This window comes from Hylobates moloch, unplaced genomic scaffold, assembly GCF_009828535.3.
Source record: "Hylobates moloch isolate HMO894 unplaced genomic scaffold, HMol_V3 SCAFFOLD_2, whole genome shotgun sequence".
In the NCBI taxonomy this organism is placed as follows: Eukaryota; Metazoa; Chordata; class Mammalia; order Primates; family Hylobatidae; genus Hylobates; species Hylobates moloch.
The window spans coordinates 143,409,680-143,431,847 of NW_026652277.1; the positions used below are offsets into that span (position 1 = coordinate 143,409,680).

The following is a 22,168-nucleotide window of genomic DNA, read 5'->3' on the forward strand; positions in this document are numbered from 1 at the left end:
GAACAAACTCCGGACACGCCGCCTTTAGAACTGTAACACTCACCGCGATGGTCCACGGCTTCATTCTCGAATTCAGTGAGACCAAGAACCCACCAATTCCGGACACAGTGGCGTGTGCCTGTAATCCCAGCTACTTGGGAGGCTGAGGCAGGAGAATCACTTGAACCTGGGAGGTGGAGGGTGCAGTAAGCCAAGACCACGACATTGCACTCCAGCTTGGGCAACAAGGGCAAAATTCCATCTAAAAAAAAAAAAAAAAAAAAAAGTCAGCTGTATCTGTCTCTTTCCATATGTCAAACTAGTTTTAAAGCATTATTTTATTTGAGCTTTACTCTATTGTTAGGTATCATTAAACTCTTGGATGAGGTCTAGATTTCAGAAAAAGTAGCACACTCAAGGTCATGCAGCTAATGACAGCTGAATATGACTGGCCCCCCGGTATCTGATTCCAAAGCGCATGTTCTTTCTTTATTATTTCCATAGGTTTCTGGGGAACAGATGGTGTTTGGTCACATGAATAAGTTCTTTAGTGGTGATTTCTGAGATTTTGGTGTACACATCAGCAGAGCAATATATACTTTATCCAATGTGTAGCATTTTCCTGGGGTTTATTGTGGAGTAGTTAGGCTTTATGAGAATAGACCCAAAAAACTAACTGCCACATATCACATAGTTTCTGTGAAAAAATGTTTGGCACTCTAAACACCACACTTATAAATGGCCATTGGGAAGCAATTTTTTCTTAACCTATGTGTTGCTTCTGACTGTTTACACTGTTTATGTCTGTGTCACATGCATTATCATTCTTGGAGGCAATATCCAGTAATGGGTAGGAGCACGGGCTCATAGTTAGATTCCCTTGGTGGAACTGACTCTAACCTTTAATACCAACAAACTACTTACCTTCACTGGGTCTGATTCACCAGCAAAATAAAGGTAATGACTGTACCTACCTTAGGTTGTTCTAGTGAGGATTAAATAAATTAATCTACATGGTGCTTTGTGGATTTAAAAAGTGTCAGACACATAGCAAGCACTAGATAAAGGGGATCTATGATGATCATTATTAATATATTCGCTAGATATTAAATCCCCCCAAGGGCAATAATCGCATGTTATATTGCTTTTGAATTCCCTAAAGAGCTCAATAAATGGTTGATCAATGGATAAAGCTGGAAGTAAGGTAATTTCTGACAAGAATTTCTCAGTGCTGCAAAATACCCTCTCTAATTCAATGAGAATGCTCCCTGATTAACTTGTATTGACTAATAGAAGCCTTATTTTTATCTTATTTTTTCGTATCTATGAAAGGGGTACTTAAAATTACCATTTAAGGCTGTCTTGCATTTCCTTATTAAACATGACTTTAATTATTGATTGAATATTCAATATTTAAATGCAAGTTACTTGCATTTCAACAAGGCCTTTCAGGGAAGGGCCTTAGTCACACTTTATGTGACTAAAAATAGTTAAATGACACCTGAGTTTTAAAATCCTTGAACGTTTATTTATGGCACCCTGTAGAAAGATAACAGTAACCTAGTTCTTTCAATAAGAAAGTAGCAGGAAAGAATCATGGCTCAATCTTTCACTGAAAGTATTTAATCTGAGTAAGTCCAAGATACCTAGCAGTGTTAATGTACTATGTGTTACTTTGAAGTGAGTGAAACTGAAAATCTCACTTTAGAAAGTTATCTTAATCACTGAGAATATAACTGTGTTCTGATTTTAATTATGACATGGTGGATTTTAAAACAAATCTGTAAAAACTGATGTGCAAGTCCTGGCATAATTATTTGAATACTCCACCAAGTAAGCAGTGTACATGTTTTTTTTTTTTTTTTTTTTTCATATAAATTGGGTCATATTAAATAAACCCAAGCAACCCAATTAAAAGCAATGAGCTTCCCAAGTGCTGAGCCAACAGTCCTACCTGACAATGCTATTCTAATGGCCAAATGACTTGCACTGAGAAACAAAAAATATCAAAAATTCCATTTACCAATGCAAATTGTCCTGGAATTTTTCTTTTACTGTAATGTTTTCAATTTGATTTAGTGACCACTAGAAGAAGAAAGAAACTTGACTAGATTGAACAAGCATATCTAATGAATTAATAGCTCTGAACCTGTCACTTCTCTGAAAAACCTCCGGTGGCTCTCAAATAACTTCAAGAAGATACCCCGCTAAGAACGCAAGCTCCTCCATGATTTGCCTATAGCCTAATTCATTTTCCCAAGACAACTCTCTCCCACTCTTTCCTTCCATTCCCCTCATTCCAACTAAGAATAATCCATCTTTCCCTAAGAATCACATGCACTCTTCAGCTTCTGTGTCTCTTTGTAAATGCTGGTCCCTCTCCAAGAGAGTCTACTTACAATTGTAGCTATTTGGTATATCCTTCAAGGCCCTGTTCAATGCCACTTTTCCCCTTAACCCCGTAACTGCACCAAAGAACAGATAAGATGTTAGATACGTATAAAGTTTAAGAACAATAGAAAGATATTCCAATAAATGTAATATCTAAGTAAAAATAGTGTGTTTGTTATATAAATGGAGCTTGGCGACAAAAATCCTTGGGCCACCCCCAGCCCTCCAACAGGATTGCTGCCTCTAATTCTATACAAAAAGTTTGGAGCTATCACTGCTGAACTCTCCTTTAAAAATGAATCTTCTCTCTCTTTGTGCCGATAGCATGTAGTCTGCTGTTTACTTTGGCCTTGAATACATCTTATCTTGTCTAACAGTTGTTTGTTTAGACTCCCACATTATTTTCCCTGCTATTTCCTGAGCAGGAATTAAATCTTGTTCACCAGGTACCACCACACTACTTAGCAGACAGTATTGCTCAACGTAGGTAGGTGTTCAATATTTTAGTGGCATGGAAATGAGAATGAATGAATGAAGAGAGGTATAGTCTGAAAAATCAAGCCATGATTAATGAAAATTAGTCTTATTACTTTCAAGTGCACACACTAACAGTTTGTCAGTGATCTCTGTCCATAGCTCTTTGGTTTCATTTTCTGATCATTTCTCCCACAGTTCTGTTTAAGTAGTCCCCACTATGTATTAGTTCTCAAACTACATTTTTGAATAAGAACAAAGTGTTCATTATCAAATTAAAGAATGGACATTCTTTTTCCAATTCACATTGCACAGAAATAAATTTATGATTAAAACTTTAAAATTTTAATTGAACCTTTTTCATCTCAACTAGAATTTATGCTCACAAGTATACTATCTAATTTAGCAATATTTCATGGGTCCATGCAAAGAGGACATGATTTTTCAGGTGTACCACCCGAACATCAGAGAAAATCATTCTCCCAACCCTTTAGTATAAAAATCTTATTTCCATCACACCAAGAGGTTTAAAATACTAGTCTGTTTTTCTAAAGGTCTACATTTTAAAAACTGCATAAAAAAACTTATTTAAAACATAGACAATAGAATAGACAAAACATAAGGATTTCAGTATCTAAAATAAAATAAACTGAAATAAAGTGAATGCAATTTTCAAAAATAGAGAAAATATACAAATACATATAATATATAAACTCTATTTTGCAAATGGTGGTTTAATTACAAAATGCAGCATTTTCCTCTCTGACTTGAACTACTGTCTTCTGACAGATACTACCCTAGACCTTCATATACTAACAAGTCATGTTAATTATAAAACCGTTCATTATTTTCTGCCTTTTACATCTATAGGCAAACAGACAAGTATATACCCACATACATCATTTATATTTGTCTTCTATTTTCTATTCATATTTTGTCTTCTATTTTCAGGCTTTATTAATGTTCCCATTACAACTGTTATTCTAGCAAAATCCTGCTAGCCAGCCTTGACAAGTAAATCCTGCAGCGCTGTGAGTTTTGATACATGATTCAATAATGACCTAGGATTCTCAGATTAAAAGTGCCATGGAAATGTACAGTGTCCCTTTCTTCCATATTCAAGGCACAGTACACTGCCCTTCTCCACTGTGCAATTGAGCATGGTTGTTCTCTGTTAAGCAGCATGACATTTGGTTTCCAAAGAGATTGTCTTGCCCTAATGAATACTGCAATTCTTCAACAAACTATTCGTTTCTTTAAAGTATTCATGTCCCAGAAATGTAAGGAGCTACTATTCAAGACCAAAATTGGTCTCTAAAAATTTTCAGTCCAATATTCTCAATATACTAATATATTATTAAATTATTTTGAAGGCTAAATCCAGAAAAATCTAGTCAAATTCTTCTCTAGTAGAATCAATCCAGTCTCGTCTAGGAAAAAAAACTGCTATGTTTCTGTTTCTTGTAAAGTATATATTTCAATAAGTTTGAAAAATATGGAGGTCTAAAAATAGATTGTATTTTTTTCCACAGTAAATCTAAAATTAGCAAGTTCTTATTTCCAATCTATGAAAGTTTTTTCCCCAGAAAGTCACCTGCCAATTTAAAAATAATCAGATAAGGGAAAAAATGTGCACACATCTAATAAAAATATTTTAATAAAAGTGTTGAGAAAATATAGATGTTATTTGCAGTCTAGTGGAAAAGACATTTAGCCTTAAATATTTCCACAGCATTTGATATTTCAGAAACCTGTGGAGCCTCTTCTTTTCTTTCACTTTTATAAAATAATGTCAAACAAGCAGATCCAGGAATCTTTGATTTAATTTTTTTTTCTGACACTGAAAGAAGAAACTTTCTTACAGAGAATCCATATTTTTGGAACTCTGTGAGACAGTGGTTTTATTAATGTCAATTAATCTTGACAGCTTAGTAGATGGTTTATACAGCTATTAGAAGATATACTATTGTCTTCATTTATGCATAATGTAAATGCTATTATTCATGTTATAATTAACAGAGATACATGAGAATTTCAGACAAAATAATTATTTTAAATAATTAAATTATTTGAAGTCCATGAACAAGGCAAGCATGAAGTTCTTTTAGAATTCAGTGACTGAGTAATAACTTTCTTTTTTGAAAAACTGTGCTTTCTCTTTTCTCATTATGAAAGTTAGAAAACTCACTGTGCTTCTCTTCTGACTTGGCCACCAGGAAGCTCAATGTTGAACTAAGTCTCATTCACAGTAAGTATTCCTTCCCATATGAAGGCATATTCTCTTCATCTTTACATAGCTTTTTAATGCATGGTTGCTTACTTCTATTTCATTATTCCAATGAGTGTAAATTCTACATATACATGTAAAGAAGCAGAGAGTTCATTAATTTTAACAAGAAATTAATCTGAAACCATTTATTGTACCCCTACTGTGTGCTGGGCATTTTTCTAGGGGATGGGAATGTAGTTTATTAAAATAATATTTTCATAAGAGAAGTGAATATGTTTCACCGTATCCTTAAGAGAGGGGGGAAATCTGCCAATCAAACCAACTTCAAGAAAATGGAAATTTAATAAAATTTCCTTAAAGGCAAAGCCTGCCAACATCAATTTAACTCCCACAAAAAGTTAAGCTAATACACTGAATGTTCTCACTGTTGCTTACTGGCTTACGGAAAACTAGTTACTTGCTATACTCCCCTCTTCTCAAGGGTCCTGCAATAAAACTAGTCTTTGTCCTGAGGCATGCTAAGCACTAATAACACCATAAAATAAAAGCTTTTAAATAAATTGCCCCTCAACAACAGTTTTAAAGATCAGTTTAAACATTCTAACTTTCAAGAGAGAGAGCTTTGGGTCATAGATTGCCTACCTTGAAGCTTCTGCTGTAACGAGTAAGTCGCACTTACTGGGGCAAGCCAAGAAATACAATGCATTTTGTGTGGCTGACTGGGCAAGAAAAATTAACTAGTAAAGCAGCTCCCTTTCAGGGATGACTTCAAAGTTGGTGGGCCTAAATTTGCACTTGCTTTCAGCTTTGTTTTGCTTTACTGGCTTGCAAATATGTGTCACACAGTGACCCTAGGTTGGCCTGCCTGCTGCCAGCCTGATGTTGGAAAAGGTATTGAAATGTACAAGGATCTTGCCCTTGGCCTCCACTCCTAGGGCGCAGCATTCTCACACATTTTAAGGCGTTACCAGCTCACGAAAGCCTTGTAGTCAGGGAAGGCAGCCCAACAAGGCTGCCCACAGATACACACGTGTTTGTCACCTGCCCCAGCAATTGCAAATAGGATAGCTCTTCTCAAGGCAACCCGTTTGTCCTCCCTTTGAAAGAGAAGGCTGGGTAAATAATTATATTTCAGATGGGGCAAAATACTGGAATTTTCCATTTGGACTATGCTCTTAGGCATCTCAGACTAACACAAAGTTTTCTAAATAACAGAGATGCCCTTATTTCACTGAGAAACCAAGCTAAAACTTTTAAATGGTGTCACGTCTTGGTGACTTTCTAAGCCCATCAAATACCTGAGTGGCCAACGTTTTTTAAGTAGCTGCAAGCAGCATCTCAAAGGATTTAGAGAAGCAACAAATAACAAAGTGTGACAGTCGGTCTTGGAAAACCAGAGGGCTCTAATGAAGCAAAAAGCAGATCAAGAGGAATAAAAAAAATCCCGGTTCGTTCCAAAAAAGTTTTACAATTATAGCAAAGCAATCATTTCATCGGTTTGTGCAACAAAATTCAAAATCTGTGGGGCAAGATAATACTTGGCCAACATCGCCAAATTTATCAATACGGGTGTAAAAACTGTAACTTTTTATTAAATGGGTGTGAAAAGAGTCGGGGAGGAGGAACAGGACCACTAAATCTGGTATTTCCAGATTTCTGCATTCAACATCTCACTCCTATGCCATTAAGTTAAATAACATTTAGCACAAAACACAGGCTAGACCACCAATTTCGGGAAGGCGTCTGAGTCTTCCCTTCTCCATTCCCTTTAGATCTGCCATCCTGGCCTTTCTTTCCTAATGGCATCTCCTTTCTAATAAAGTCCCTCGTATCTTTTGGTGTAATTAACTCATGGTACAAATCCTTCATAAAGAAAGAAAGGAAAGAACCGCGGTTTGCTCTACGCGCGGACATCTTTTCTTCCTAAGCCTTCCCTTTTCGCTGAAAAGGTTGTCGCAGAAGGGTGGGGAGGCTTGAAATTCCGCCGTTCCCTCATTCTTTCTCTTTTCTTTCTCTCCACTTACGCCTCCCCTACACCTCCCCACCCCACTCCCCACCTCCAATCCACTACCGTATTTAAGTCGGCGGGGGCGCTTTAAAGGGTTTCCTGTGTGTTTCTGTCTCTCTGACCCGAAACGCACTTTCGGTTATAGACAGACAAGGCGCTCAACCAAGGGACAGGCAATGGAATAAATAGCTGAGGAGAATAAACGACCTAATGGAGAAATCTCGTGCTGCCTAATTGCTATTGTGTTTTGCAGATAAATAAGCATATTATTTTGATAGCGTTCAAAACCCTGAGCTCTCTTGCCCTGTGCATTCTTCTTAACAGACTTCTATGGCGCTTACTATATACCAAGCGCTGTTTTAAATGTTTTTAAAATACCACCTTCTTTGCTTAAAAAATATTTTAACAGATTTAAAATTCCGTGTGTGCTTTCGAACTTCCCTGCTATACTCTTCTTTATACATAGTACAGCAGTTAAGTCTTCAAAGACAAATTGAAAAAAAACTTTAACCAGTTGCTACTTAATTGCCAGCAAATCGTTTCCCTCTTTGCAATTTTTCGCAATCATAATTAAATACACTAGTATTGTGGCAAAGAACTGTTAGAATTTTTTTTTTTTAAGTGATGATCTCAGGTTTTGCCTCAGGCGTTTGGACGCGCCCGCTAATTGCTCGTGTGGCAAACATTAATTGCACCTGTAGGCATTTGAATTCAGAAAAACGTGCAGCCCTCACGGAAAGTTGTGACGGTCGAGCTTGCGCCTGGCGGGCCGCGGCGCGTTCACCTGCGGCCGGGAGGTACTGGCCCAGGGCGCTCGGGCCGGGAGGTGGTAGGCGACCGGCGCGCGTCAGGCTCGTCACCCGCTGGATTGCGGGGCCGCAGCGGGGACAGGGTCTGAGTCCTGGCCTGCCCTCGTGCAGCCGACCGGAGGCCCCGAACCCCGCGCCGACCTAGCACCCGCCCTGAGGCCGACAGGGGAGCTGGGGTTCACCGACCCCCGCGGCCCCGCAGTCGGGCGCGGACCCCATCCAGCCCCACCTGGCCCCGCCGAGTGTGTGCTTTGCCTGGGGTTAAGTTTCAGAAGCCAAGATGGAACGATTCGAGTTTCTATTCACACGGTTATTGAAGGCATGGCGGTGGGGACCACGCAAAAGAGATGAGAGTGTAGGGGGAAAGGAGTTTCTGTTCTAATAAGGGCTTAGCACGCTGGCCGCAGGTAATCCGCGCCGACCGGGCTCCTTCCTGCTCTCCCCCGGGCCAAACCCCGCCAGGGTCCCGTCTTTTCCAGTCGCGTCCTTTCCTCTTCTCCCCGCCCCGCGCCGGGCTTGTCAAAGGGACGCCCTGGGCCGATCCCCAGGAAGCTATGAATCCGTCCGTGACGGAGGGCTGTGGGGATGGACAGACGGCCCTTTCTCAGAGGCTCTCTCCACTACTGACCAAGCGGCCCTGCCAACGTGTGGTTTCCGGCTGGACCCCAACCCAGCCGCCGCCAGTCTCCTGGCACCGCCGCGCCGGAGCGGGCGAGCGGACCCCGGCGCCCCCGGCGCCCCGGGCTGGGTCTCGCTCAGTCCCTGCCCTCGCAGATGCACAGCGGGGTGGCCAGTTCAAAAGTCCTACATAACTTGGAGAGAACCAGCAGCTAGAAAACATGTTTTGAACACACAGCTTGAATTTTATACAACCCACGTTGTCCAAGGCACGAACTGTGTTGGACACGAATTCATACTTTAGAAACCAAATCTAATTTCCAAGCGCCAATCTTCACATCCCGGACTCTAACACTGCGGCTGCGAGTGCATACACCAGGGGGACTGGAGGGAGACTGGAGGCAATTATCTGGATAATCCAAGCCCGAAAAACTCGAACTTGAAAATATACGATTATGTCCTGAAATGCCCGCGTCATTGGTCTAGTCTTTCCTACCATCAGAGCTGACACAGCTCCAGTCCACGGGCTTCTCCGCGGGGTCTACGATCCACAGTCCCTGGGGGCCGAAGACCCAATGGAAGTAACTGATCGCAAATTGGAAATCGTAACGTGGCCGACCGACCTGATTGGGAAAACTCGCGTCCTTACATGAAACAGCCCCGAGGCAGCGGAAGTAGCCTCAGGAGTGTCAGATTCAAAAGCAATTTTGATTTAAGGTTTTCAAAAGCCCCAGAGGGCAAATGTGACCGCTCGGGTCAGCCAGTCAGCAGTTTGAGTCCAGACAGGGGACCACCGAGAGGGGCGGCCGAGGAGCCGAGGCGCCTCCCGACGTCACACGCGGCTGCTCGCACTTAGCCACGCGCTCGGGGTTATTCTTTACACTCAGGACTGAAACTTCGCCCGCGAGACCGCGGGGCGCGGAGGAGGGCCGAAACCCAAGGTCCAGGGCCCGCCCCCGCCGCGCCCACGTTGACGCCCGCGCGCTCCCTCCGCAGGGGTTAGCAAGATTGCGCTCACTCTCGCCCTGGCTGCTCCCCGCCAGCTCGCTGCGCTGGGGTACCAGGTCCGCGGCCGCGTTCCCACGCCTCGGCCGGAGCCTTGCGGCGGGCATTGGCGAGCGCGGCCCCGCCCCCTGGCCCAGCCAATCGCGGGCCACGCCGACCAGCGAGGGGGCGGTGCCGGGCGGGCGGCCTGGGCCGGTGCGCGGGGGCGGGTGAGTTGGCCCCACCCGCTGGGGGGGGCGTGGCCGGCGCCGGCTCTTGCGGCCCAGCAGAGTTGCGGCGTGGGAAAGAGCCGCTGGGAGCAGATCGCGCCGCCGCCGGAGCCGCGCCTGCCCAGGCCCGGGGAGGGAGGAGGCGGGCGCCAGGGTGTTGCGCCCCGCTCGGCGTCCCAGCTTCCGGCCGGGCCGCGCCCCGCGCGGTCTTCGCCGGGATGAAGCGCCCCTGCGAGGAGACGACCTCCGAGAGCGACATGGACGAGACCATCGACGTGGGGAGCGAGAACAATTACTCGGGGTGAGCGCGGGCTCCACGGGAGCGGCCCGCAGCTCGGGAGTTTGGGGTAGCTTTGTGCACGCGTGGCTCCCTGGAAATCCCAAGGCTCGTCTCCGCAGCATCTGGGTGGAGGGGGAAAATTTTGCCTGAGAAAGTTTGAGTGGTGGGCGCTCGCAGAGCGTTGAGTTGGGATCGGGCAAGGGATGTGGATTTTCACCGTAGGGATGGAGTGGCCAGGATGGGAGACGCCACTGAAAGGCAGAGCGCAGGAGTTGCCGAGGGAGGGTCCTGGCTGTCACAGTTGGGCGCGCGAACGGCAGCGTCTGGGCGACAGGCGATGTCCCAGCCACTGAAACCGTATTTGAGGGCACTTTCAAAGTAGATAAGGAGAAAATAAAAACAATCTGATTTTTGATTTTTAGAGATACCAAAATCACAACTTGATTTTTGGAGGAATTAAAGCAACCTGCGATGTCAAGGCTAAGTAGGTTGAACTTTGCAGATTGACCGCCTGTGACTTGGCTAATGCAAGAGTGAGTGACAGATGTAAGCATCGGAAAGGGCATCATTTCTTTGACTGCTTGTTCTCAAGTCTGGAAGAGATCGGCGTCGTAATCACAGAAGCCAGACCTCCACTTTTCCTGTGACAGAGGGAGATTACCGAGGCATTTTAGAGCCAAGGCGGGTCAAATGATAATTGCTTCTAATTGGCATCCCCAGAAGCACCTTAATTATTTATCTGCAGCTGTCACTCAAAGAGAGAAATTCTTCCTACCTTTGGAAAACTGGTTTTCTTTCATATTGTTATTCTAATACATACAAAGCAAAGCCTAAAATCTGCAAGAGCAAAGATATTTACACGAAACCAACGGTTTAAGTATCTAATCATTAAAGTGTTGTGCCGTCTTTAAAAATGAGGTCTGAAAAACAGAAGCTATCATGTGAAAGGTGAAACCCATAAAGAAGGGGTGAAAATGAGGGGGACAGGTAATTCAGAAATAAGATCCAGAAGTGAGAAGGTGAGGTAATAGCAACCTGGTGTGTGCAGCATTTTTAAAATGAAAGAGAACAAATAACAGGAACCTGGGGAATTTGAGAACACAAAGAAGCATAGTATCCATGAATTATGAAAAGAAACCGATACAAACTGAAAGGATTGTAAAAATTGTGTGACCAAATAATACTTCGATTGAACTTTAAATATAAAAATATATTTTCATTAGTAAATCCAAGGTGAATTGCTGCTTCTGGAGATTTAAGCTTAGACTAAAGTCTGAGACACACCTACAGTTTCATTTTCAAAGTAAAACATTCACCAAGTAATGAGTTTTAATTTTCCTATCAGTGGCATATTTAGGGCATATTTTTGGAAGATTAGTATGCAAAACATCAAGTTTGTCAATTTTTTCCTGTTGCAATATATGACTAACTGAAGTTTTGAAACAGTAAGATAACTTCTATTTATTTTAAAGTTTGCACCTAGAGACAAGAGTTTGACGTATGACGACTGCACATCTGTTTGATAGTGGTGCTTAACATAACCCTGATTTGAAAAAGTGGCATTATTTTGTTCAGTGTGCCTGACAGGAGGGAAAAGGAAAGCTATTTGAAATTAGTTGACTTTAAAATATATGAGTGGAACTAGGAAATGCTAATATCTAACTTCTCAGCCTAACTGCCTGTAATTATTTCACTGGGAGACTTTCAAGTAAAAATTCTGGGACATTTTGGCCAATGGGTTAGCATCTGGATTACAAATTAAGGCGTAATTTTTACCTGAAAAGAGACAGCCGGGCTGAAAGCAAAGTCTGTTAAGAGTGAAACAAGAACTAAGAATAAAATAACACAGACTTGAACTGTGGAATCACTCTGAATATTTAATGGGTGCCACAAGTACCCAGAAGAAACTATTGTTATGTTAATGAAGCACCTGACATACTCTTCTTATTTCATAGGCAAAGTACTAGCTCTGTGATGAGATTGAATTCTCCAACAACAACATCTCAGATTATGGCAAGAAAGAAAAGGAGAGGGGTATGTGATTTTTCCCCCTTTTTATTTCATGTAACTCATACTAATGTGTAACAGTTACATTTTTTCATTTGAGTAATTTTATCATTTGTGAATTCATAAACTTTTGTTGTTTGCTTCTTTTGGATAGATTATAGAGAAAAGGCGTCGGGATCGGATAAATAACAGTTTATCTGAGTTGAGAAGACTTGTGCCAACTGCTTTTGAAAAACAAGTAAGCTATCCCCTCCCCAGAATCCCCCCACCCACCCCCACCCCCCCCAAAAAAAGCTCAAACAATCTGATTCGCTCATCTGGGAATGTGGGTTCTTGTTAAAGCTCATTAAAATAATGGTGTATGTGCCCTGATCTGGCACAGAGCAGCTATTTCAATAAAATGCTTTGTTGTGGCAAAACTATTAAAAACATAATCCATCATGAAGTTGAAAAACATTTCCATTCTTGAGCTTATTTTCCCCTTAAGGGCAACAGTGTTCATGCTTTCTCTGTTCTTTCTATGAATACCAGTAGTGGTTTTATTTAAAACTGTGCTGTATACCGTATCCTTCAAAAAAAAAAAAAAAAAAAAAAAAACATTTTTTTCTCAAAATTTTTTTATAATGTAATCTTTTTAATTAGAAAACAATCAGAGCCCAAGAAGTAACATCTCTAGCTCTATTTCCTAAATGATAATACCAATAAAATTTATTTACCAAGCCATTTGCTTTCATTTCTAATCCCTGGGGGTTGGTAGAATGCCATTTAATTTGGGGCATCTTTTTAGAAGTTTGGTAAAAATGAAATTAATCATAAATGCCCCTTTTCATAGTTCACCTATTCCTTTACCAAAAAAGAAAGAAAGAAAGAAAAAGATTTTGCACACTTAGAAAAGCACAAAGCCAAATGTTTAAATCTTTTGTGGTTTTAGAAGTCATGGCTCTCCCCCTGCCGCAATGGTTAATGACACAGATTTCTAAGAGCATCTTTCAAAGGATATGGCAGCATGTCCTTGTTGAAAATACTTTCAATTTAATTCCAATAAGACAACAGTTGTTTGTTTATTCCATTTTGTTTGTTTACTTCATGAATCTGCAAACATTATAAAACAAGCCCTACGAAGTCCTTGGAAATTATCCAGAAAGTGCAGTTTCAATTATTAGTGACTTTACTGAATCTGCTTGTACCATTTTCATGGAAAAATTAAACACTGACCAAATGCAAAACATAATATGCTACTGATTATACATTTTTAAGACAAAAAAGACACCCAATCTATATGCAGAGACTGTGTTTGATAAACTAAAAATAATGTGGGGAAATTGTAGTTTTGATTAGTAGCATTTTCAGTGCCAATAGGCTTCAAGTGAAAATGTCAGTAATCGATGTTTTTAAAATTTGAGAGTACTGAAATGTCTGCAGTTATGAGGAGAAGTCTGTTTGATTTTTTTTTCTTGGTTTGTTAGATTTTTTTTTCTTAAATGTTGACTTAAACCTTAAAAGCAAACGTCAGTTGTTTGGCAGTTAGTTACCATAAACACAAGCTTTCCCATTTGCAGAGCTTGGCTACCAACCCTAGTGAGTTGGCCCTGTCACAATATGATTAGAAAAGTGTTCTTTAGAGCAGTTAAGTAACTCTGGCACTCTCTCTGTATGTGGTGCTGATAATTTTTACAAAACAAGTAAAGCATAGGGACCTGAAATAAACCTTAGTGTCCTTAAAAAAGAAAAAAAGAGAACATATTGGTAATTATTTAGCTCTTCCAGGAAATGAGAAGCCACCCACAGTCCCCGAGACAGTTGGAAATGGCACATTTGTATTTCAATTGGTTACCAGAGGTTTCCTTATTCTGAAAGCAGGGACATAAAAATATATTTGCAAGACAATTTTATTAAGAACTATTTTAAAAGGTTCAAAAATCCTTAAGCATTTATGATGCTTCCTAAGTAAGCAGTAAATTATTACTTCTTGTTTGTGAGCTTAGAAATTAACAGTGACACCTGCTGGTAATTATTGGGGAAGAAAACCTTAAAAGTCTTCCTTTTTAAAATTTTTGGATCTGCTTGAAATGCAGATCCAATTATATTGTTCTAGTGTGAATACCTTATTTCAGGACTTAGTAGGCCTGTGAAAGGACTTATTGGAGTTTTCTAGTTTAAAAATATTTAACAATCAATTGCTAAAATCCTATCTCCTTATCTTCTGGAGTTGTTATGCAACTCCTCTAGACTTTGGATTTATAGAAGACTATTGATGCCCCATAATAAAACATATTATTAACCAAGATACAGATTGAATGCAAAGTTTGAGATTTTTACAACCAAAATCGTTTTGCTGTGGTGATCTTAGGAGAATAATTATTCTTATGATTTTAAAAAGTCATTTATTCTAGTTTCTTTTAGTCTTTAAAAGTTAAAATGGCAACTACTTGTCATTAGGTATGACATTAATTAGTGCTTTCATGTAAAGTTTGGAAAGAATTCGAAGTTTTCTGTGAAAAAATAAAAGTTGGTATTGTCTAGTGAGAGGGAAATTGAAGCCATAATGCTAAATTCAGTGTATAATGTTTCAAATTAGTTTCTGTAGGACATCTGATAATTTATTTATTTATTTATGAAGGGATCTGCAAAGTTAGAAAAAGCTGAAATATTGCAAATGACAGTGGATCATTTGAAGATGCTTCAGGCAACAGGGGGTAAAGGTAAGTAGATGACTTCATTTTTTTTTTTTTTTTGCCTTTTTTACCTTTCTCTTTTCATGTTATTCCCCGTAATATTGTAAGGAAGTCATAGCTGAACAGTTCTTTAACAAGCTGAGATAGGAGGCCCCAGATTAAAGCCGTGGAAATCAATGCTAATGGCAGGATTGAACTCGTGGGAAAGAACTTCTGAAACAAAAGAAGCACTTGACCCTGGGCTTGTGTTTGCTTTCATAATACTGTGGGAGTAAAGCTTCATTCACAGCAGCCTGGTCAGAGATTTGTTTAGGACTTAAGAAGCGCATGCTGGAATCTGTACAGAAAGAACAAAAAACAAACACACAAACATCCAAACATAAACAGGAGGTTAGAGGCAATCCTTTTCTCCTCCTTCTGCTTCTTTCTTCCTACTTCTTCTCCTCCTCCGTCTTCATTAAATGAAGGCTAAGACTGAAAATAATTCAGCTATTCCAAAGGAAGTGACTCGAGTTATTTTCATTATTGTTTTCAGATTTTGCTTGGTCTGGAATTTAGACCAAACAGAACAGTTGAAGTGCAGGTAGGAAGTCTCTACACTAGAAGCCATTAATGGAGCAGAGTCATTCTTGGGGAAAGCAAACAGAAGCAGGCACTCCAGGTCCAGGGCCCTAGAGAGGTGTCCTCTGTACTGGATAGTGACTTAGGAATTGTCGAGGTGGTGAGAGAGGATCTCTCATCTCATGCTAAAAACAGCCTTGAGATCCTAGTTCACTCAGATTTCATTATCCCACTTACACATCACAACTCAGACTTGATTTTGTCCCTCTGAATCTTTTTCATCCTTCAAAGAATCCTTTGATATTCACCTTAGCCAAGGGTGTTATTCAGTATATTTAACAACTGAATAAGGAGAAGGTATCAGAAGGATTTAAGGGCTCCAACTAAATCCTGGAGGCCTCCCTGTGCTCAGCATTAACCTTTTACTACACAGTATATGGGTCCTAGATCAGGGCAGAGGCAGGACGTTGGAGGGAAGCAGCTGTTACCAATATTGAACTCCTGTATGGCCATACCATTGAGGATCTCTAGAATATCAGCCCCGATCTTAACCATCTTTTTCCTGTGTCTAGTAGGGAGGGAGGGTAACCATTGTACAGAGAATCCCCAATGGGTTGACTTTTCCCAGATTGTACCTTCTCAAGGAACCATCCTGAATGATGGCATGAAATGCAAACATTCTTACATAATAGAAAAGATAACTGGATTAAATCACAGAAGCCAATGATCCAGCCTAGCTTGACCACTGCTGTGCCTCTGACCTAAGAAAAAAGTCTGGGCTGCACTTTGAGGGCTACACTAGCAGCATGAGTGCCAAAGGCCCCTGCAGCTCCATGATTCTGTCTCTACAACTGCTACCTCAGGGTGTTAGGATACTGATTGAATTAGTCATGCTACAAGAAAATTTGTTTGATTGCTTTACTTCCCTTAGCATTGTTAGCCACAAGTCTAAGTTTTCTTATCGGGGTTTCAAATATTTGGCATGAGCTGTACTTCTAAAGAGTAATATTGTTCTTAGGCTTTGTTATAAAAGCTAAGTTCCATCTTGGTTGCTATTCTTGGCCACCTGGACAGTCCTAAAATTTGTCCCAGAATAGTTTGTGAACAGATATTTCCAAGTAGGCTCCATACACGTCGCCTGACTATCAGGTCATTGAAGAGGTCATTGCACTGGAGAATGGCCTTCAAGAAGGGAGCTGGCAGCCGGGCGTGGTGGCTCATGCCTGTAATCCCAGTACTTTGGGAGGCCGAGGTGGGCGGATCACCTGAGGTCCAGAGTTTGAGACCAGCCTGACCAACATGGAGAAATCCCGTTTCTACTAAAAATACAAAATTAGCTGGGCATGGTGGCGCATGCTTGTAATCCCAGCTACTCAGGAGGCTGAGGCAGGAGAATTGCTTGAACCCGGGAGGCAGAGGTTATGGTGAGCCGAGATCGCGCCATTGCACTCCAGCCTGGGCAACAAGAGTGAAACTCCATCTCAAAAAAAATTAAAAAATAAAAAAAAGAAGGGAGCTGGCCGTTTGGGTTAACATTGTAAAAGAATACCAACTGCCTCATAGTGCAGTGGTGAAGGACATCGCATCTGTAGCTGGATTGCCTGATTTCAAATCCTGGTTCTGCCATTGATTAGCTCTGTGACTTTGGGTAAATTACTGACCCCCTGGGAGCTGGTCCAGTTTTATCATCTGTAAAAAGAAGACAGTTGTGGTATCCATACTGTATAACTCATAAGGCTGTTACAAGTTAATTCACTTAAGGCCGATAGAATAGTGCTGGCATAGAGGGAGTGGTATGGACATGTATGTTACTGTTGGCCCAAGATCCATTCACAAAAGGGAGCTACCTATCATCATCTCCCTCTGAAGTCCACAATAGGATAGGAATTGCATAATTTATATTCCTTTAAGATACAACAGAGAGCTCAGCCATATATGACAACATAGCAGGCAAACCACAAATTTCAATTACTTCATGACCAGTAATGAAAATTCTTAGAAGCTCTTGGGGCTCCAATTCTGTTAGTTCATTCTTTATAGGCTGTCTTGGTATGACAATAGTATCTAGAGAAGATTTAGTAGAATAACCTAAGTTTCAAAATCCCTCTGGATTTCTGGACTCTGTCTATTCTATTCATTACCCCCGTCTTTCTCTCATGGGAGTCAGAAGTCTGCAAAGCCCTACAGAACGCTGAGGACCAAAATGTGAAATCTTTCCAAGAATACCTCTTCTTCAGGAATAGCTTTTCATCCTAATCCAAGAGGCTCTGTTTGTTAACTATGTCAGAGTCCTGGGATGGTAACTATTTTTGCTGCTGATCTTCCATATTTCATGATATTCTCTTGGTATCAGCTTTGTACTGTTGTTGTTTCTGTTTTAGTAGTGTATATATTTGCCACAAATATCTTTTGGGGACTTCCAAATCGTTGGAATTTTAGCTTTAGGACTCTAATATATGTGACTACTATCTCCAAAGTTCTTTGATTACAGATTAAGATAGTCAAATTTTTAATAGCTGATGAATAAACAGGTAATGCTTTGATCAGCAAAAACATAGATAATGTAAATGTTTTAGATAAAAATAACTGCTGGGTATGGTGGCTTACACCTGTAATCCCAGCACTTCGGGAAGCCGAGGCAGAAGGATTGCTTGAGTTCAGGAATTATAGACCAGTCTGAGCAACATAGTGAGATCTTGTCTGTACTAAAAATCAAACAGATTAGCCAAGTGTGGTGGCACATGCCTGTAGTCCCAGCTACTCAGGAGGCTGAGGCAGGAAGATCCCTTAACCCCGGGAGATGGAGCCTGCAGTGAGCTGTGATCGGGCCACTGCACTCCAGCCTGGATGACAGAGTGAGACCCTGTCTCAAAGATAAATAAACTAATAAATAACCTTGTTTGAATGTGATATTTCTTATTCATGTATATACACATCCCCTAATCACTTCTCGGCCTTTTGGCTAAGATCAAGTGTAGTATGTATATACACATCCCCAAAATGAATAGACCAAACTTTTGATTTGGAAATTACTTTTTAAAAAGTCGTAAATGAAAAATAATCTGTTTGTATATACCAGACGTCACTCATTCAAAGTGGGCAACATTTCCCCAAATGTCTGATTATTATTGTGCCCTACATGGGCACTCCAATAATTAGACATTATTATTTTCTATTCCAATGTATTATCTTCAGACAGAGACTCTGATAAATGTGACCAAGCTCTAGCCATTTTTATGGTAGTAACCGTAGGTATAGGAGTGCATGCATATACACTGACAAAATTAACATACATTTTTTTCTTGGGTGTATGCTAGAAAAATGTAAGGACATATATTTGAACTTCAGAAAAACTAGGTGTTAACATATAGTATTTTCATATCAGGAACTTAGCCTTATATTACTGACAGAAAAATAAGATCTTCAAGTAAGAAACCAAATTTTTTTTTAAAAAAACTCATTTTGTTTTCGTTAAATTTTTTATACAAAGTTATGACAAGATGGTTTCACTTTGTTGATAAAAAACATTGTTAGTCAAGAAGCAGTTATGAATTTATTGCGATTCTAGCACATTTCTAAAGTCCTCAAGCTGCTAAGATGCACTTGGCATCTCTGTTAAAATGCCAAGAGAGTAAAGATGTTTCAGATAAGCCCTTTAATCTCCAACTCATGTGACAGAGACAGACAGACTGGAACTCTGTATTTCCATGAAAAAGTTTCCTGGGGAATTTCACTATCCCACAATACCAAGGGGAGACCCCATTTCTTTCTCTGGAAGTGTTTGAAACGCGGATGTTCTTAATTTTTGTCCCCACTGTGATATTTAGCTGCAAGAACAACTGTAGCATATTGCATTGCCAGAGTTGTCACACATGTGAGTGGCAAAGTATACTTTCTTAACTTCTGCAAAAAATTAAAACCATGAATAGCTGGCAATATTTCCAGAAAGGATTATCGTTCCACTTCAGTCTTCTGAAGGACAGAGTGGAACATCAGTGGGTGGTTATTTTTAACTATACCATTTTCTCACCCCTACCTTACCCCCATCTCTCTCCTGTTCCCTACTTTGCTCAAACCCACTTTTAGGCTACTTTGACGCACACGCTCTTGCCATGGACTTCATGAGCATAGGATTCCGAGAGTGCCTAACAGAAGTTGCGCGGTACCTGAGCTCCGTGGAAGGCCTGGACTCCTCGGATCCGCTGCGAGTGCGGCTTGTGTCTCATCTCAGCACTTGCGCCACCCAGCGGGAGGCGGCGGCCATGACATCCTCCATGGCCCACCACCATCATCCGCTCCACCCGCATCACTGGGCCGCCGCCTTCCACCACCTGCCCGCAGCCCTGCTCCAGCCCAACGGCCTCCATGCCTCAGAGTCAACCCCTTGTCGCCTCTCCACAACTTCAGAAGTGCCTCCTGCCCACGGCTCTGCTCTCCTCACGGCCACGTTTGCCCACGCGGATTCAGCCCTCCGAATGCCATCCACGGGCAGCGTCGCCCCCTGCGTGCCACCTCTCTCCACCTCTCTCTTGTCCCTCTCTGCCACCGTCCACGCCGCAGCCGCAGCAGCCACCGCGGCTGCACACAGCTTCCCTCTGTCCTTCGCGGGGGCATTCCCCATGCTCCCCCCAAACGCAGCAGCAGCAGTGGCCGCGGCCACAGCCATCAGCCCGCCCTTGTCAGTATCAGCCACGTCCAGTCCTCAGCAGACCAGCAGTGGAACAAACAGTAAACCTTACCGACCCTGGGGGACAGAAGTTGGAGCTTTTTAAATTTTTCTTGAACTTCTTGCAATAGTAACTGAATGTCCTCCATTTCAGAGTCAGCTTAAAACCTCTGCACCCTGAAGGTAGCCATACAGATGCCGACAGATCCACAAAGGAACAATAAAGCTATTTGAGACACAAACCTCACGAGTGGAAATGTGGTATTCTCTTTTTTCTCTCTCCCTTTTTTGTTTGGTTTAAGGCAGCTCGGTAGCTGACATCAGCAACTTTTGAAAACTTCACACTTGTTACCATTTAGAAGTTTCCTGGAAAATATATGGACCGTACCATCCAGCAGTGCATCAGCATGTCTCAATTGGGGAAGTAAAATGCCCTGACTGAATTCTCTTGAGACTAGATGGGACATACGTATATATAGAGAGAGTGAGAGAGTCGTGTTTCATAAGTGCCTGAGCTTAGGAAGTTTTCTTCTGGATATATAACATTGCACAAGGGAAGACGAGTGTGGAGGACAGGTTAAGAAAGGAAAGGGACAGAAGTCTTGCAATAGGCTGCAGACATTTTAATACCATGCCAGAGAAGAGTACTCTGCTGAAACTAACAGGTTTTATTGGTCAAAATGACTGCTGAAAATAATTTTCAAGTTGAAAGATCTAGTTTTATGTTAGTTTGCCTTTTTTGTACAGACATGCCAAGAGGTGACATTTAGCAGTGCATTGGTATAAGCAATTATTTCATCAGTTCTCAGATTAACAAGCATTTCTGCTCTGCCTGCAAGCCCCCAGGCACTTTTTTTTGGATGGCTCAAAATATGGTGCTTCTTTATATAAACCTTACATTTATAAAGTGCACCTATGAGCAGTTGCCTACCATGTGCCCACCAGAGGCTATTTAATTCATGCCAACTTGAAAACTCTCCAGTTTCTGGTAGGAGTTTGGTTTAACTTATTCAGTTTCATTAGGACTATTTTTATATATTTATCCTCTTCATTTTCTCCTAATAATGCAACATCTATTCTTGTCACCTTTTGGGAGAAGTTACATTTCTGGAGGTGATGAAGCAAGGAGGGAGCACTGGGAAGAGAAAAGCTACGATTTTTAAAGCTCTTTGTCAAGTTAGTGATTGCATTTGATCCCAAAGCAAGATGAATGTATGCAATGGGATGTACATAAGTTATTTTTGCCCATGCCTAAACTAGTGCTATGTAATGGGGTTGTGGTTTTGTTTTTTCGATTTCGTTTAATGACAAAATAATCTCTTAATATGCTGAAATCAAGCACGTGAGAGTTTATGTTTAAAAGATAAGAGACACAGCATGTATTATGCACTTCATTTCTCTACTGTGTGGAGAAAGCAATAAACATTATGAAAATGTTAAACATTATGCAAAATTATACTTTTAAATATTTGTTTTAAAATTACTGTACCTAGTCTTTTTTGCATTACTTTGTAATCTTTTTCTATGCAAGAGTCTTTACATATCACTAATTAAATGAAGTCCTTTTTGACTATTTTTTATGTGGATGAGTTGCTTCGCAGAAAAGTTTTCTTCCACTTTCTATGTGGAAAGTCGACATGAATTTCAAGAGGTCTTTATTTACTAACAATCCAAGCTATGGCTTTTCTTTATGTCTTTCAAAATCATTTGATATAATTCACAGCTTGCCTGAAAATAACATTTATCTGAGCTTGTAAACTAAGCATAGGCAGTAAGATACTTGGAAGCAAGAAATAATCAGTTTCCTCTGCCTTTTACTCTTAACTACAGTTCTTGGGAAAGTGCAAGTTCAAGACTTCCAAATGGTATACCAAATACAGGACAATAAGCTAGAACATGTCATATATGTTGTAATTCAAAAACATTTGTTGTAGAGTGTTTTAAAAACATCACATACATACATGATAGGCATGTACATACATCCTAATGATAAATCCCTTGTGCTTCAATGACAATTTCTTTTGTTGCTGTGGAAATTTTATGGGTATTGCCTCTGCTTCAGTGAGGCCTAAATAAACCATCCTAGAGCTCCTGAAGCTATTGGGCCAAACAACATAAAAAGAATGAAAGGGATTTTTATTATGCTTATCAATTTGTTCAAAGGAAAAAGTGGGAGGGCTTTTATATTATTCTGGTTTTGAAAAATCCAGCAAGTTTAATTTCTGTCTGTAAGTGGGTAATGAAATGGTTGGGGGG

At 40.8% G+C, this 22,168-nt stretch overlaps 1 protein-coding gene and 1 pseudogene across 3 annotated transcripts; both read left to right on the forward strand.

Annotated features, from left to right (window-relative positions):
* The first annotated feature begins 9,795 nt into the window (after positions 1 to 9,795).
* HEY2 (hes related family bHLH transcription factor with YRPW motif 2) lies at positions 9,796 to 21,485 on the forward strand. Of its 3 annotated transcripts, none has more exons than XM_032158394.2 (5): positions 9,796 to 10,024; positions 11,959 to 12,037; positions 12,165 to 12,248; positions 14,631 to 14,712; positions 19,333 to 21,485. In XM_032158394.2, the coding sequence occupies exons 1-5, from the start codon at positions 9,942 to 9,944 to the stop codon at positions 20,016 to 20,018; spliced, it is 1,014 nt and encodes a 337-aa protein (XP_032014285.1). In that variant the 5' UTR covers positions 9,796 to 9,941; the 3' UTR covers positions 20,019 to 21,485. The 3 variants fall into 3 exon arrangements, with proteins under 3 accessions (XP_032014285.1, XP_058286578.1, XP_058286580.1); XM_058430595.1 differs by lacking the exon at positions 9,796 to 10,024 and adding an exon at positions 10,534 to 10,549 and having other exon boundaries at positions 19,333 to 21,399; XM_058430597.1 differs by lacking the exon at positions 9,796 to 10,024 and adding an exon at positions 10,805 to 11,022 and having other exon boundaries at positions 19,333 to 21,399.
* On the forward strand, positions 18,189 to 18,337 carry LOC116477978 (U2 spliceosomal RNA; annotated as a pseudogene).
* Positions 21,486 to 22,168: the final 683 nt, after the last annotated feature.